Genomic DNA, 16,886 nt, shown 5'->3' with positions numbered 1-16,886 from the left:
CAGTGTTGGTTGGTTTATGAACCTCCTGTTGGTTTATGAACCTCCTGAAATTGTATGTCAAAGTATGCATCAAAATAGTTCAGTAGCACTAGTCCAAGGCCTGGGAAGAAAAGGTGGCATTTCTCTTTGTGGTTATTAAAGTACAGTGTCTCTGATATGTGAGATTGAAATGTATGGCCATGTGAAGAAATATGGCTTTAGAGGACATAAGACTTTCTTTTAAGGACCCCTTTTCATTAAGATCTTGGGGATCTCACATAAAAACTGAATGCTTAGCAGGGGCACCTGGATGGCTCAGCGGTTGAGCGTCTGCCTTTGGCTCAGGTCATGATCCCAGGGTCCTGGGATCAAGTCCTGCATCAGGCTTCCCACAGGAAGCCTGCTTCTTCCTTTGTTTATATCTCTGCCTCTCTCTGTGTCTCTCATGAATAAATAAATAAAATCTAAAAAACAAAACAAAATGCTTAGAACACTACTGCTTTGATTTTCATCTCTATCAATAGTCGAAAAGGTTCGGAATGATAGCATAGTTGAAAGAATTAATAGTAAGAGGTCTTTAGTGACAAATTTGGAAAACTCTGGGGATTAAGATTTTATTTTCTCTGATATCACAAAATCTAAGTGCCTTCAATAATGATGTCATGTTGTGCATTGGCAGGAACTGGTTATTCATATCCAGCAATATTTTTCCAGATGATACCAGTCAAGTATAGCCAAGTCATTGGTGCTATGAGTGTAAAAGTTTCTTCTTTCTTTAGAATTATTTTCTACTGGCTTACAATAGCATTACTTGTTAATTTATGGCAGCTGAGATATAATGGAAAGTGGACTAGATTTGAAGTTCATGTTGTATTTTAGTTTGTTAAGTGAAGATTCTGGTTACAAATACAAGCCCTAAAGATATAATTTGATAAAGTGCTTTCAAACTCTACTGACAAATATAAATGGGTTTTACCTGGGTTATTAAATGTGCCTAATATCTCTTCCATCAAGTTCCAATCAATGTACGTATGTATATACATTGAAAATATTGTGGCTAGCACTGTAAGTTCAAAATGAGCAAAGATTGTATGTTGATATCTGGATAAAATTCCATTACATGCCCATTCTTAGCCATGTACCATATGTCAACCCATCTGAAACAGAACAAAATCTATTGTCCCTCAACTGATAGAAAAATGTGGCAATCGATATAGAGATCTTTATAACCAAAAACAGGCAGCATCTCTGGGCAATAAGTGCCAGATTTCTGCATTGTCCTGTCTCTCACCAACATCTGCTTCACCATTTCTTTTTCCTCATTCATTTAGACATTTCAGTGCAGAGTCCAAAACAGAGAAAAATAGTAGACATGTATTATATCTTAATATCCTAGTCATCCTATGAGAAGTTCTGGGACCAGTATATGAACAGTAGTATGCTTTTTCATTGTTCAAACAGGTTTTTAAACTTCAGTGGGCTCCTCCCAAGTCACTGAATTGTCTAAGAAACAGAAGATACATCCTCAGTTCAATAGGCCAGCACAAAATTAAAGGCTGCTGACCTTGAGTCTATCTCTGAGAGAAGAATGCTGTTACAATCCAAACAGCTGGAATGAAGAGCCAAGTAAATTTCACCCTCCCCGCATATTGGCAAAAACTAAGCCTGAATATAGTTCTCTTTTTTTTTTTAAAGAGAAAAACATTAAGTTACAAGACTTTTTCATAGTCCAAGACAGGGAAAACATTGTCGAGAACCTTCAAAAGCATATTTGTGTGTGTGGGTGTTACTTCTCTGAGAATGAAATGGAAGCTTTAGAAAACATTTGCATTGTGTTTTTAAAAATAACAAAGGGGACATTCCTTTATGAAAAAGAAGCCTCTATGGACATGTACCTATAATCATGAAAAGGCAGATATGATTACAAGGATGTTAAGTGATGTTGCTTAAATAAGAAAGCAATGGGAGAATTAAAATCTGCATGGAAAGTAGAAAAAAGCAGATTAAAAGTGCACAGTAGGAAAGAATAAAGAGGAAAATAAGAAGAAATCAATGAAAGTCAGAATTATAGATACTGAGGAGAGAGAATAAAAATATCTAATCAACTTGAAAAACAAATAGAATAAATAATCATGGACATAAATATCCCACAAAACCTGACCCAGCATAAAGGTTTATGTCCATAAATTGAATTAATTAATATAGTTTTGATCAAAATAATGGCAATATATCCAAACACAGACTGTCATGGAACATTATAACATTTCAAAGGTAAGTAAGCTAAAAATTAAAAGATCAACTACAAAGGACAAAAAAGCAACTTGCAGACTTCTCATACAGAACTTTCAATGTTAGAAGACAATGGAATAATTTCATCAGATTCTGAGGGAAAATCTATTGATCCAAGAATTTCATACACATCTAAATCATTATTTATGTGTAAATACAATAGACTTTCTTATTTAGAACAAAAATTTTAAAATATGTATATATATATAACTAATAAAGAGTTAATGATTCATTGAATTTATTTAGCTTTAATGATAAAGTGTTCCCTATAATGTTATCCAGAAGACAGAAAAGGTGAAACCAGATCCAGAATTTGAGATTGGGAAAGTTAAAGAATTGATAATTAAAATGGAAACTATTTAGAGAAAATAATTATGTAAAAATAATTATATAATAATTTATAAACCAAATATTGAAAATGGCAGGTGAGAAGGTAGAGGAAAGTAACAGTACACTGGATTCTATGTCGTACAAAAAATAGAAAGTGATGGGAAAAAAGAACCCACCCATAGCATTAATAGGACAAATAGCAATTTAACTTTAGAAATCACTAGAGAAGATAAAAGCATTCACCAACACCATGTCTTTTTTCTTTTTGTCAAATAGTCAGAATATATTTTCTGGGCTCCTTGCAGCTGGGTGAGGTTATATGGCCAATTTGGGCTATTTTTGGAGCAACTGACCATCTCTGATTATCTTTAGTTCTCTTACCTGGAGGACTTCAAGGCCCAAGGGAATGGTGGATCCACTAGATGGAAGGAGCCAAGGTCCTTAGGTGACACCAGAGCAATTAGAAAGGGTAAGAAGGAATTACAGAGGTCTCAGGTTTAGGGTTTTGGTTTCTGTGCGAATCCCATTACATAAAATGAAAAACATAGGAGTAATTATAGGACAGAGGATTTAATACTTGTTTTACTTGAGACTTCTTGAATTTGAAGTGTTTTCGTGGCAACCAGGTGGGCTTAGAAATTAAAGTGTGAATATTTGAGCTATAGTTCTATGATTTGGAGCTATACGTGCTAGCTTGTGTTTGAAGCAACAAGAAAAGATGAGGATTTCCTATGAGGTTAAATTTGCTTGGGTACTCTAATCCTATTATGTACAACCCATATTTTATGGATCACATAAATTTATCTGAGTAAAGGTGTTGCTCTAACTGTAGAAGAAGTAGGTTATAACCTCTGGACATAATTTTTGCTATTAAATGCCATTTTGGGTGGTAATCTCTATATATTGGTCAGAAATGTGATCTTAGCTGTAGCAGATTCTCAAATATACAACAGTCCTTTCTCCTTTGTAATAGATTCCCAAGTAATTTAAAGCAGTTGTGAGGTGGGCTAGCTGAAAGTCCTCGGCTACAGCACTTACATGATGCTCTCCTTATATGCTGCTGGATTATTTTTAAAGATTACTGTTAAAATCAATTACGTCCTCTGGATATTTAGCATCTATATTAGGGCCAGTCAATGATGGTCCATGGGCAAAATCTGGCTTGTAGGCCAAATGTGGCCTGCCACCTGGTTATATATAACCTGCAAACTTAAAATATTTTTTACATTTTTAAATGGTTTGGAAGAAAATCAAAAGAATAGTATTTTGTAACGTGTGAAAAATATATGAAAAATTTATCTCAGTGTCTATAGTAAACTGTTACTGGAACACAGTCCTGCTTGTTTAAGTGTCATCTATTGATGTTTTCATGCTACAGTGGCAAAGTCGAGCAGTTGCAACACAGATTATAGCCTGCAAACCCTGACGTATTTACTATCCGGCTTTTTAAAAAAAGGTCTGTGGTCTGATCTAGAGCAATTATAGCAAACCACTCCATTTAATAGATGTCCAAATTTGTCTAGAATTGAATTCTTTAGTCATGTCTCTTGTCAGCAAGCTCAATGGGAGGGGGCAATTTTGTTCAAATGTAAAAACTGGGAAGGATCCCATTAAGGTTTTTTTTATAATAGAAGTGTGTCCTGGGACACCTGGGTGGCTCAGTGGTTGAGCATCTGCCTTTGGCTCAGGTTGTGATCCTGGGGTCCTGGGTAAGTCCCGCATGGGGCTCCCTGTGGGGAGCCTGCTTCTCCTCTGCCCATGTCTCTGCCTCTTTCTGTGTCTCTCATGAATAAATAAATAAATAAATAAATAAATAAATAAATAAATAAAATCTTAAAAAAAAAAAGTGTGTCTTGCTCATAGATTCTCAAATCAGTGTTCAGTTTCCCAAGTTCTATGGTGCAGAGCTCTGTGTCATCAACTAAATACTTCTTAGAAAATGTGAGGAATCAAAACTACTTCTTTGGCCGACTCAGTCGGTAGAGCATGCAACTCTTTATGTCTAGTTGTGAGTTCGAGTCCTATATTGGGGGTAGAATTTACTTAACAACAACAATAGCAAATTTAAGTCAAACTACTTCTTGAGAAAATTCTTTACTCTGCAAGAGTGTAAAATTGCTCACATAAAGAAGTGGGAAGATCCTCTTGGACAGTGATCTAAGCCAGGCTCCTTATTTTCCCCAAAAATATATCTCATACCTTCTACCTAATTTAGGCATCCGTCAGAAACCAATAACTGTATTTTGGAACCCCCACACCCCAGCTACTTTAGTCTCTCGTTGTATTCCAGCTCCTATCAATAGCCTGCCAGAGAAAATTGTATTTAAAGGAAATTGTATATGAGATGTGTTAATTATTCATCATTTTATATTTAGCAATGAAAACAGGATAGATCACTTCTGCTCCTTAAGTGAATTGATATGGGCAAACAGGGACTGAGATAGTTAACGGAACTGTGGTAACCAAGAAGCCCTGATATAAAGTGACTTAAATAAAATTTAGATGTTAATTTACATCTCGCATAATAGACCCAAAGTGAGTGAATCAGTGTTCGATTTCCACAACCTAGGTTCCTTCTCTTATGTGGCTTTGGATCCCTTAGGGTGTTGTCCGTGACTGCAGAGTTAAAACTGAGAACATTGCCATGTCTACATCCCAGTCCACAGAAATTACGAAGAGAGAACAGATAGGCACGTACCCAGTGTTTTGTGACTATGATACCAAAAGACATATATTCTTTCACATTTTATTGGCACAACACAGACACATGGCCACCATTAACTTCAAGGCTGGTAAGTGTAGTCTCTAGGTTGATGGGCATGGGAAATGATGGGAAAGGTAAAGGCAGGGGAATGATGCTATGTAATGGTTGGTACTTTGACATGTTAGTCAAGTCAGGTCATGATAAAGTGACATCTATTCTTTATCTTCACCTCACTTGTGGAAATGCTTTTAGCTGAATGCCATGCCCAAAGTTTTATTAGAAATGGCCTCCCAGGGGCACCTGGGTAGTTCAGTGGTTGAGAATCTGCCTTTGGCTCAGGTCATGATCCCAGCATCCTGGGATCGAGTCCTGCATCAGGCTCTGCGCAGGGAGCCTGCTTCTCCCTCTGCCTATGTCTCTACTTACATCTGTGGTCTCTCATTAATAAATAAATAAAATCTAAAAAAAGAAATGGCTTCATAATATTTTTTTATCTTTTGTAAAAATGCCTTTGAAAACACTGAGACAGGGCAGCCTGGGTGGCTCAGTGGTTTGGTGCTGCCTTCAGACCAGGGTGTGATCCTGGAGACCTGGGATCGAGTCCCACGTCGAGCTTCCTGCATGGAGCCTGTTTCTCCCTCTGCCTGTGTCTCTGCCTCTCTCTCTCTTTCTCTCGAATAAATAAATAAAATCTTAAAAAAAAAAAAAAGAAAATACTGAGACATTTTAGAGACCGAGTAATACTTTATACCAATACTAAGTGATTCCTAAGTTCTAACATATATTAACTCATTTCATTCTTATCACAGCATTTTAAAGCAGTTATTACCATCCCCATATGTTGGATTAGGAAACTAGGATTCGAGGTTAAGTGGTTTGCTTGAGTCACAGGGCTAGAAAATCCTAGAACTGGGATCCAAACTTAAGTTTCCTTGATCCCAAAGTCTATTTCTAAAATCATCCCCTCATAAGGCTTCATAGAATTTTGTTATTTTTCTAGGTAGGAGCATTTGAAACAGTAAGAATAGATGGAATAGGGAATCACCCCTAGGAGAACTGGAGTGTGAAAAAATATGCAGGAAAGAACTTTGAGAAAAGTCTGTATTTAGGGGATCAGGAGAAGGAGCAGTTGTTGAGACACGATGGAACATCTCAATGAGGAGGGCCCATGACAGTGCCCACTCTACAGAGAAACAGAATGGGATGGCATAGAGAAGAGAACATTGGATTGGGTCATGAGGTGAGAAGGGCCTCAAGGGGATCATGGCAGTAGACTAGAAGGGAAGAAGGCCAGATTACAACAGGTGAACAAGTGAACAAGAGGGCAGCCCATGGAAAAGGCAAAGACAGCATGTTTGCTTTGATAACTGGAGTGACGGGAAGAAGAGTCAGGGCAAGATGTGCCAACGATGGTGGGTGCTTTTTAAAAGAGCTGACATTGGAAATTATTGATATGTATCGCCACCCAAACAAGATAAATTCAGACAAAGTCAGAAATTCTTCTAGTTACAAAATCTGGTGGTTTCTGATTAAGAGATCAAGAGGAGGTAGATGCCTTTTAGGCAGATTTAAACTCACTCTCCTAATGGTGACACCTTCATCCTTGATGAATTTTCCAGAGAGTTCACTGAGATATTATAATGCAGGAGTCTGTCATTCCTCATTGTAGTAGCAGTGCCCGGGACAAACAAAGTCATAAATAAATGTCTGTGGAAGAAAGGAAGGAAAGGAAGGAGAGAGAGATAGGTAGAAGAGAAAAAGAGAAAGAGGGCAGGCAGGGGAAAAAGAGGAAGGAGAAAGACGGAGAGGGAGGTAGATGAGACACAAGATGTGAACACCAGAACATTGTGGGGAGGTCTTGACAAAGTGAATAGCATTTGGATGATTTTTCCATTTTCTCTTCTGTAGCACCTTCCTCTCTCACTATGTCCAGTGTTTTCCTGCTCTGCTCTGGCCATGGATGATCTCGTTAGTGAAGGGACCTCAGGATGAATGCTCCCTCTCCACCGCATTCCCTCATGGGAATTTATTTTTTATTTTTATTATCTATCTATCATCTATCTATCTATCTATCTATCTATCTATCTATCTATCTATTTATGAGAGAGGGAGGGCAGAAGGGGAGAGAGAATTTCAAGCAGACTCCATACTGAGCACAGAGCCCAACCTAGGGGTCTTGATCCTACAACCCTGAGATCACAACCTGAGCGGAAACCAAGAGTCAGATGCTCAACTGACTGTGCCACCCCGGTGTCCTCATGCTGTTTATTTCAGAGTGAGCAGTCAAAATAGGGAGGATGTTAATAGATCACTCAACAAAATGTCAATAACCATTGAGGCTAAATGCATGAGAAATAGCTGAAAATTGAATGTCTGAGCCCTTAGTTTGAGTTTGGGAAGTGTGGCTTACTAGCTGTAATGTTGAGTGAGTCACAGAGCGCCAGTTTCTATCTCACAGGGCTTTTCTGAGAATTATATGAATAATTTAAGCAAAGGTGTTTTTTTTATCCTCTTTTATAAAGATTTGATTTTTTTCCACTAATATAATTTATCTTCGTGGTATTTCATTTAGCCTAAAATATTTTCTTCCATAATATTTAATAGGTATAAGAACCTCCTATCTCTATAGGGACCAGGAAAATGGGAAGTGTGTGACTCGTCTAGAGGAAGCTGTTACTTGACACCAAATGACAATATTCTCCAGCAATGTGAGAGTAGTTTCACCCCAAAATTATTTGATTTTTCAAATTAATCCAAAAATCATAATCTTTATGTGAAATCTTCTGATTGTTAAATGTTGGCAAAATATTATTTAAAACAAATACTACAGTTGAAACAGTGTATGGTGGGCGGGCGAAGTAAATGTGGCCTGTACAGCTGCCAGTTTGCAATCTGAACCTTAAAAATGAATTGAAGGAATGCGGGGATGCTTTTACCTCATATGACATCACCTAGCAATGCAAAAGTTTAAAATGGGTGCTTCTAAAGTACTCGATGACATTCTTATTAATCTGTGATTGGTAAAAATTTACCAGAAATTTGCAGCTATCAAAATGGCGTATATATGTGGAAGTCATAGTTAAGAAAGAATATGTGTCTTAAAATACCTTTCATGGTTCTTGTGAAAGGCAATTTTTAAAAAGTAGATATTTATGAATTTATCCAATTGACTTTCAACCTATAATTTTGTGCCTTTTAGCATATTCAACAATGTGCCAAATGTATCCTGGAAATCAAGAAAACAACATAAATTAAAATGGCAAAAAATAGGTGGCCCCATCACAGAGGAGTGACTAGTTAATTTACTTAGGCTAGCAGGTTGCACGAAGGAAGAAAATGATAACGCAACAAGCTTTCGGAGAGCTGACCCTCTTCTGAGAGTTAACCTTTGTGCTCACAAATAGTTATCTGAAATATTTCTAAGGTATGAATGGAAATAACAGCAGATTGCATTACCTACATCCCGAAGGTCAGAGGTTCAGATTACCAAGGTAATGAAACTTCAGTGAGCTGCTGCAGATCTATTAAGTTTGTCAGTTTTTATAAGCACGCTTACTTCAGGCATGCAATTATAACATAAAGGACCTATATTGGTGAAAATTCAGCAGCTGGATCTTAACAGCAGTATTCAAATGTCAGATGAGGGGGAGGATATCCACCTCTATGAGCAGGCTTTTAAGATGAATCAGGTGGTGAGGGTAAAGGAGGGAGGAAGAGGGAGGTGAGGGAAAATATATTATACATAAGAATCCATCTCCAGATAAAAACTTTGTATTTTTCCCAGAGGTGTCTCAGAGGGTAATCATAAGCATCAATTAACTTCTGTTCTTCCATTTAAATGGCTTAAGAGATCCCAATAGCAGTGACACAGATTATTAGAAACCTGCAACCTCATAAAAAAAAAAAAACCTTAGGGTGATAGTCTTCTGTTAAAAAAAAAAAAATTGGTTTTGTAGTGGCAACATAGATCAACAGAACCAAGGACAGATTTTAATTTACCATTAATATCACGTAATACTGGTTTTATTAATTAATTAATTAATTAATTTTCATAATACTGGTTTTAATTTGCATTTGACAAAATATAACATGGAGACAGATTCCCTCAAATGTTCTGAATGGAACAGGAAGCATGTCTTAGGCTGTTAACAAAGCTCAGAGACTGGATTGAAATCACGTGGCAGGTATTTCCTAGCAGGTACAGTTTTCTTTCATAAGACAAACATTTTTGGGGAGGGATTTCCAAATCGGATATTTCTCAATATTTGGTAATAGTCTAGCAAGTTTTGAATCAACTATTTGCCAGATCTCAAGTGGTGCCTATAAGAACGGTTACAACTCGTATTTCCATGATAAATTCAGTGTTGTTTTCTAACTGTGATCATGGATCACTACAAATTAACAGGTCTGCTGCTAAATGCTACTCTATTGACCAAGTGGATCTGAAATTTCAGTTTTTGTGTTTCTAAAGTTGCAGGAGCAGATTAGATCCACCTGTGAGCTCTTCTAACTAGCCCATAAACCTGTGTTCTGAGTGGGGTCAGGGCAAGCCTTCTGCATCATTGGAGCAAGTCCACTGGTGATGTCCACTCCATTGGACAGAGTTGAAGACGATTCACTCGGAAAAATCCCTCACATTAGTGCCATTACCCAGACAATGGTTCTTGCTAATAAGTGATGAGCTACAAGATGGGGGGCAGAGCTTTCTGTGGGGAAGTGCACAATATTACATTCTATCAAATTAATTTTTCCAACCAAAAGAAGTGGAAGAGGGAGAGAAGGCCCAAGGATGCAGACGTAGGGAGAGAGTCTACCTCTGAAGAATAGCACAGGCATCTAGGCTTTTTTGTTTTTATTTTTAATAGGTCCATTTTAAATTCATTTTGGTACTAATACGCTAAGGGGACGTAAAGACACGAGAAGCTTACTTACTTGGTTTAGCCCATGTCACATGGATGGCCGTATGGTTAAGAACAGTTGCAGTGAGATTGGCTCCCCTCTCTGGAAGACCAGCTAATGTTGTCACGGTAGCTCCTTGGCTCGGTGTGAAACCCACGCTGTTGTGTACAAAGACTTGATACTCATACGTCGTAAACCTTTAAAAAAAAAAAAAGTCATTATCAATTTCTCTTTTACAGAAGACAAAACACATGCATGTCTTTTTCCTCAAAAAATACAGGATTTCTTTGTTACATCCCTTCGAAATGCACAATGTTCTGTTGCCCCCTACAAAACAGAGTTATCTTCTTTTTCTTCCCTCCGCAAAAACATCTTTTTATGTTTGTAACTCTGGCACCTTAACCAAAGTGTCAGGGAAAATATTTGATTAGGAATGCTAAAGCAAATACCCACTATTTAAAACAAACGTGGTTTATCGTTTTCTCTTATTGTTTTCGGAAGTGGTAAGGATTACAGCTCAATTCAAGATGTAATTACAAATCTGGCACCCTGCCAGCATTCTATCTGAATTTGATCCAGACAGTTTTATGCTCTTCTTTTGGGAAACTCATCCATTTTCGAATATCAGAATCTCTCATCACCATTTTCTCCCTACACCTATCCTTCCTTCCCATAATGTCATTGGAAGGCAGATAAATTAAATCGTAACTGTGACCAAAGGGTACAACATTGTCCTGCCGAGAGTTGTGCTGCGGTGAGCTGTATTTTGCCATCATGTGAACATACTGACTTGAGTCAAGACAGTGGAAACTGAATATTGCTTTGCAGGAGGAGAAAACTGGACATGGCGATGCGATATGATGAAAACTTTCCAAGCCATATGTTAAAGCACCCATAGAGTAAAGCCATCAATTTTTTTTTTTTAAATCCTTTTTGGCTCTTTCAGGTAGAAGACTATCATGCTTTCTTCATTTGGTTCAAAACTGCCCAGATAGAAAAATGCTATTCATAGACACAGTCAGGCTTTGCCTGGACAATTGCGTAGGCCATGAAACTTGCTGAAATATGTTGCACAACACATAACTATCCCTGGGGACCTCCAGTACTCAGGGCAAATGCTGGCCTCAGCTCATCATCACCTTATTTGGGTTTACTACATCATCCAAGATACCTTGCATCCAATGCGAGGCCCATGGAACATGTCTCGAGAAGTCACAACTCATCAGGCACAAAAGGAGGCTATTGCAGGATTGTGCAAAATAATTGTCAGGATTCTCACAGCATTTTGCTACCACCTACTTAGAAGTCTGCTTCTACTGCTTGTTGAAGTCATCTTGTTTCTCACTCATGGTCCAAAGGTATTTTTGCAGAGCTCTGTCTCAGCCACATGTAAGGCATTGCTCTGTTGTAGTGATAGGTAAGGACTTAGTGATTTCTTGGAAGCTATTTTCCTATTTCCCCCAAATAAGTACTAGCATCAGATTTTCTACATTTGTTTGCTTTATTCTTTCTTTTTGTGCTTTCTTTTCTTTCTTTCTTTTTTTTTTCTGCTTTGTATGCTGTGAAGGTTTGACTAGCGTCCCCCAGCCCCCAAATATGTTTAAGTCTCAACCCCTAGAACCTGTGAACGTGAGCTTATCTGGAAATAAAGTTTTTGCAGATACAATCAAGTTGAGCTTCAGGAAAGTCCTGAGTCCAATGGACTGATGTCTTTATAAAAACAAACAGAGGAAAATTTTGATACAGAGACAGACACAACACAGGGAGAAAATGGCCATGTGAAGTCAGGCAGAAATGGAAGTTATGCCATCACAAGGCAAGAAATAACTGGGACCACGAGAAGTTGCAACAGACAATTTTTCTCCAGAGACTGAAGGGAGCGTGACCCTGACAACACCTTTATTTTGGACTTTCAGCTTCCAGAAGCGTGAGAGAATAAATTTCTATTGTTTTATGTCACCCCATTTGTTTCTGGCAGCCCAAGGAAACTACTACAGATGCTTTCCAGCAAGTGCCAAATAGTCACAAGACCAAGATAACTGAAAGATAATGGACACATTTCAAGATTCAGTTGTTATTACTCAAGTGAATTAGAAAGGTTCCGTTTAGATGTTGAAGTTTTTATGACCCAAGAATCTGTTTATTTACAGAGTAGCAAATTTATGTTCGTAAACATATATACATAGGACTATACGTGTCACTTTATATCTTGCCACCTCATGTCAAAAAAGAACGTATGTATTAGTGCGCTTATGGTGGGTTTTTACGTCCATTTGAAGTATGCTGTTTTAGATGGACTGCGGTGTTGATTATTGACATGAAATGTAACATTGCATGTAGTTAATAATAAAAGGATGCTTTTAAGAGAAAAACGCTAGATTGATTGACATCATATACTCATGCAAAACTTATGTATATCAAACCAATTTCTTTAAATTCTTTTTTTTTTTTTTCAATTTCTTTAAATTCTAATTGTGTTCCCTAGGGATGTCTTGAAAAAATGTACCATTTCAAACTCTGTAGAAAACAGCTTTCGAAAAAGAGAAAAAAAAAAGAAAACAGCTTTCGAAATCTGCAAAGTGAAAGCGCACTGATATAGAGTCTATTCTTTTTATTTTTTTTCTAGAGTCTATTCTGTAGCTAGTAAAACCAAATGTTGGAGGTCAATTTAGGAAGACAGGGTTATTACAGTAGTTACTCTCTAAATTACTAACTTGCTTGAGACCATCCTCAAGCCCCTCCCTCCACCAACACACAGGATTGGAAAACTTAGTTGTGTTACAGAAATGACTATGATATTTTTCCTTGCAAAAGATAAATTATATTAAAAACTTCTTTATGAAAATATACACATTTCAAGATTCAGTTGTTACTTACTCAAGTGAATTAGAGAGAAAAGTTCCGTTTAGATTTGAAGTTTTTATGACCCAAGAATCTGTTTATTTTCAGAGTAGCAAATTTCATAAATGGATGAAGGGATATTTCATAGTTACTAAAGCATTCAGTCTCCTAACTTTCAGTTCATATATGATTTGGCAAATTAGGGTCATGATAATCTACTTTTCCAATAGAGAAATAAGCCCTACTGAAACTTAGCAGGATGGTCTTTAAAAAAAAAAAAAAAAAAAAAAAGATTTTATTTATTTATTGAGACACAGAAAGAGGCAGAGACACAGGCAGAGGGAGAAACAGGCTCCATGCAGGGAACCCGATGTGGGACTCGATCCCAGGTCTTCAGGATCACACCCCGGGCTGCAGGCGGCACTAAACTGCTGTGCCATCGGGGCTGCCCAGCAGGGTGGTTCTTTTACACATTATATGCTCTTTCATTCTACACCATTTCATTTATTCATTCATTTGTTCATTCAATTCTACATCATTTCATTTATTCATTCATTTGTTCATTCATTCAATGATATTTGTTGAACACTAACCGCACTCTAGATGCTAAACATAATGAATATGATATCTGTTCCACCGAAGTACATACATTTTTACAGAAAAACGTTTTTAAATGAGAACTCTTAAAATATGTGTTCGTTTATTCCTTGTTCTCCCAAAATGCGTCAGAGAAACCATACAGTTTAACCTTATCCATTCAGGAAGTCTTCACAGAGCAGGTAACATTTGGGCTATGTATTGATGACAAGCAGCATTTTGTGCAATGAAGACATTTGTCTAGTGGGAAGCATGATTCCAGGGCAGAATGTGTGAAGGCTTGTATCTTGAAAGGGTCTGATGTGTTTTTGTAACCAGTTAAATTCTTCAGTGCAGCCACAGAATGCCTCGGGTTATTTTCATCAGAATTAAAAATGTGTCAACTTTATTGATGTCCTAACAGAATTCATGTGTCAATATTGTCACCAATATAAATCATGCTTCTGAAAATGCAGGCTATTCAGTTGCTTCTTTAACTCTTCTCCATATCTGCCACAGCCCAGTATATGCTTGAGTACAGCATCACACATGGGAGGATTTGAGGAACCTCTGATGGCATACTGTCCCTTACATCCCCACATCCTTTGCAGGAATGAATACATAAGCAAACAAAAATGCAACTCTGCTTCTTTTTTTTTAAAGATTTTATTTATTTATTCATGAGAGACACAGAGGAGAGAGAAGAGAGACACAGAGGAGAGAGAAGAGAGACACAGGCAGAGGGAGAAGCAGGCTCCATGCAGGGAGTCCGACGTGGGACTCGATCCCCGTACTCCAGGATCACGCCTTGGGCTGAAGGAAGGTGCCAAACCATTGAGCCACCCAGGGATCCTGCAACACTGCTTCTACTGTTTAAATCTGCAGTTGCTTAAATATTTCATTGATGGTCTCTGTCTTTTCTTTATACCACCTATTTATTATCTATAAATATGCTACTGAAGATTTTTTTTCTTTTGATACTGAAGAGTAATACTGGTCACCCTTGAAAGTTTTCACAACCTGGTACTTTCTAGATTCTGAGGGCAAGTTGCTGCTGTCGTATTACTGTGGCCATCTATACTTATGCTACCAGGATGCCACAGCTAAAGTAGTTTTGTTGTAATTTCTTTGTTCTACTATATCATCACATTAGAAATAAATGCAAAGAAACTAGGTGGGTTTTTTTGTTTGTTTGTTTTTGAATAAAACATTAGGGAAAAAAATCTCCTATGACAAAATGCATACTTCCACATTTGGAGGCTCATTTTTCATGAGGTGCGGTTTCATATGATGGCACTTGGAAAAGGATAGCTTGAGGTAAATTTAGAGCAATGAAAAAAATCTCAATGGAGAAACACACCATGAATCTCTAGTTTAAATGTGAAATAGACACATATTTGCTCATTTTGAAGAAGTACCTTCCCATGAGATGGCACACCAGTGTGCAGAGAAGTTGGCTTTCATTCTGAGATCCGACTTTATTCACATTTTGATACTATTGAAGAAAATAACAGGATTTACCTCACATTAGTGGTCATGGGAGAAAAGCCTCCCTTCTGCTCACCCTCTATATGTACAAAGTTAACTTCTTTACTTAATAGCTACAACTTAAATATATTTATCCTATTGGAACAGGTCTCATGGAACTGGCCTGGTCTTTCCATACTAGCAAAGCAGGACCTGTCATCTGTGTACATTTGATCTCATTACGAAGGAAGGGGATGAAAATTATATTCTTTTGAATATTATCACCCAGAACTTTTTGGGCTTGAAACAGTTCATTTTGGAAGGTTAAAAAAAAAACTAGAATCTATGCCAGTAAAATTTAAAATTAGATATTATGGTATATTTAGCCAAAGAATTTAATTTTAAAACACTATTCTTTGAAAATAAGATGAATATTTAATTCTGAATACTTTATTTATTTAAAAGATTGATCTACTTATTTTAGAAGAGGGGGAGGGACACAGGGAGAGTGAAAATCCTCCAGCAGAGTCCCTGCTGAGCATGACACCTGACATGGGACTCAATCCCAGGACCCTGAGATCATGGCACAAGCAGAAATCAAGAATTGGATACTTAAAGGACTGTACCATCCAAGCATCCTGAATACTTTCATTTAAAGAAAAGACAGTTAAGGATCCTTGAGGAGTTACATGGAAGTCTCTTTCCAGACTGTCATTGCAAAGAAGTATATTTAGAAATTTACAAATAATAGGAACAGGAGTTAGAACATATCTCTCTTTATAAACTTAACTGCAGCTAAGTTACTATTATCTACAGGTCAATATTTTCCTTAAAATAGAAAAAAATGACCTATTATTTCTTGTAACTTGTTCTTCGTGCATCAAATCCAGACCAAACAGGAGAGCATGTCATCACTGTCATTCTTGGCAGTTTTATCTGATCACTCAGAAAACAAGGCACCGGAAATCATGAGGGTGGGCTGATGCTTACAAATGAGGAGGTCGCTGCCCCCCCATTAAACCTTGCCTGGCTCACCTCAGCATCAGATGATAACAGCATGTTCACCAGGTTTTCCAAGTGATGAAAATGTCAGGAAACCCAAAGTTATGGTTCCCCCAACAACCATAACTTGGCTATTTTGCACAGGATTATTACGGAAGAAAAGTTAGAAACTGACAAGTCGTATAAACCTACAGTTATGCTGAGTTCATGTCTACACAGAGTAAAAATTCAATAATGAGGCAACTTAGCTGTGTAACTCAGACAAATCACCCCTTCCCTAAGATAATCATAAGAACAAAACTAATTTTGTTTGAACTAAATTATCTGGATAATTAGCTCAACAGTCTATTCTGTATACGGGAGATACAAAGGGAAAAACAACTACTAGAATGATTTGAATTTCAGAATATAATAACAATTTAGATTATTTTGGTGTGTTTTCTATATATCATAAACATATAGCTAACCAAAATAGATCACTTGACCAAGGAAATTGACTTTAATTTATATTTACACTTAAGATATATTCATAAAGGGATGCCCAGTGAATCTTAAGTTAATTTTACTTCTTATATCAAGAGAAGTGCCATTTTAAATGGGAGTCTGGGTGGCTCAGTCAGTTAAGCATCTGTCTTTGGCTCAGGTCATGATCTCGGGTCCTGGGATCGAGCCTTGCATCAGGCTCCCTGCTCAGTGGGGAGTCTGCTTCTCCCTCTCCCTCTCCCTCTATGCTCTCTAAATAAATAAAATCTTTAAAAACAACAACAACAAAAAATTCATTCTAGATGTTGCTATGGTG

The 16,886-nt window shown here is 37.3% G+C and overlaps 1 protein-coding gene across 1 annotated transcript in view; it reads right to left on the bottom strand.

Moving 5' to 3' along the window:
* The window catches only part of USH2A (usherin), a 693,391-nt gene that overhangs the window by 207,562 nt on the left and 468,943 nt on the right, over positions 1–16,886 (bottom strand). The window contains exon 43 of the mRNA XM_077886665.1: positions 10,235–10,398. Coding sequence (XP_077742791.1) covers positions 10,235–10,398 — 164 coding nt within the window. The remainder of the gene's footprint in view (positions 1–10,234; positions 10,399–16,886) is intronic.

Source organism: Canis aureus, chromosome 38, assembly GCF_053574225.1.
Source record: "Canis aureus isolate CA01 chromosome 38, VMU_Caureus_v.1.0, whole genome shotgun sequence".
NCBI lineage: Eukaryota > Metazoa > Chordata > Mammalia > Carnivora > Canidae > Canis > Canis aureus.
This window is presented reverse-complemented; position numbering and strand designations above follow the sequence as displayed.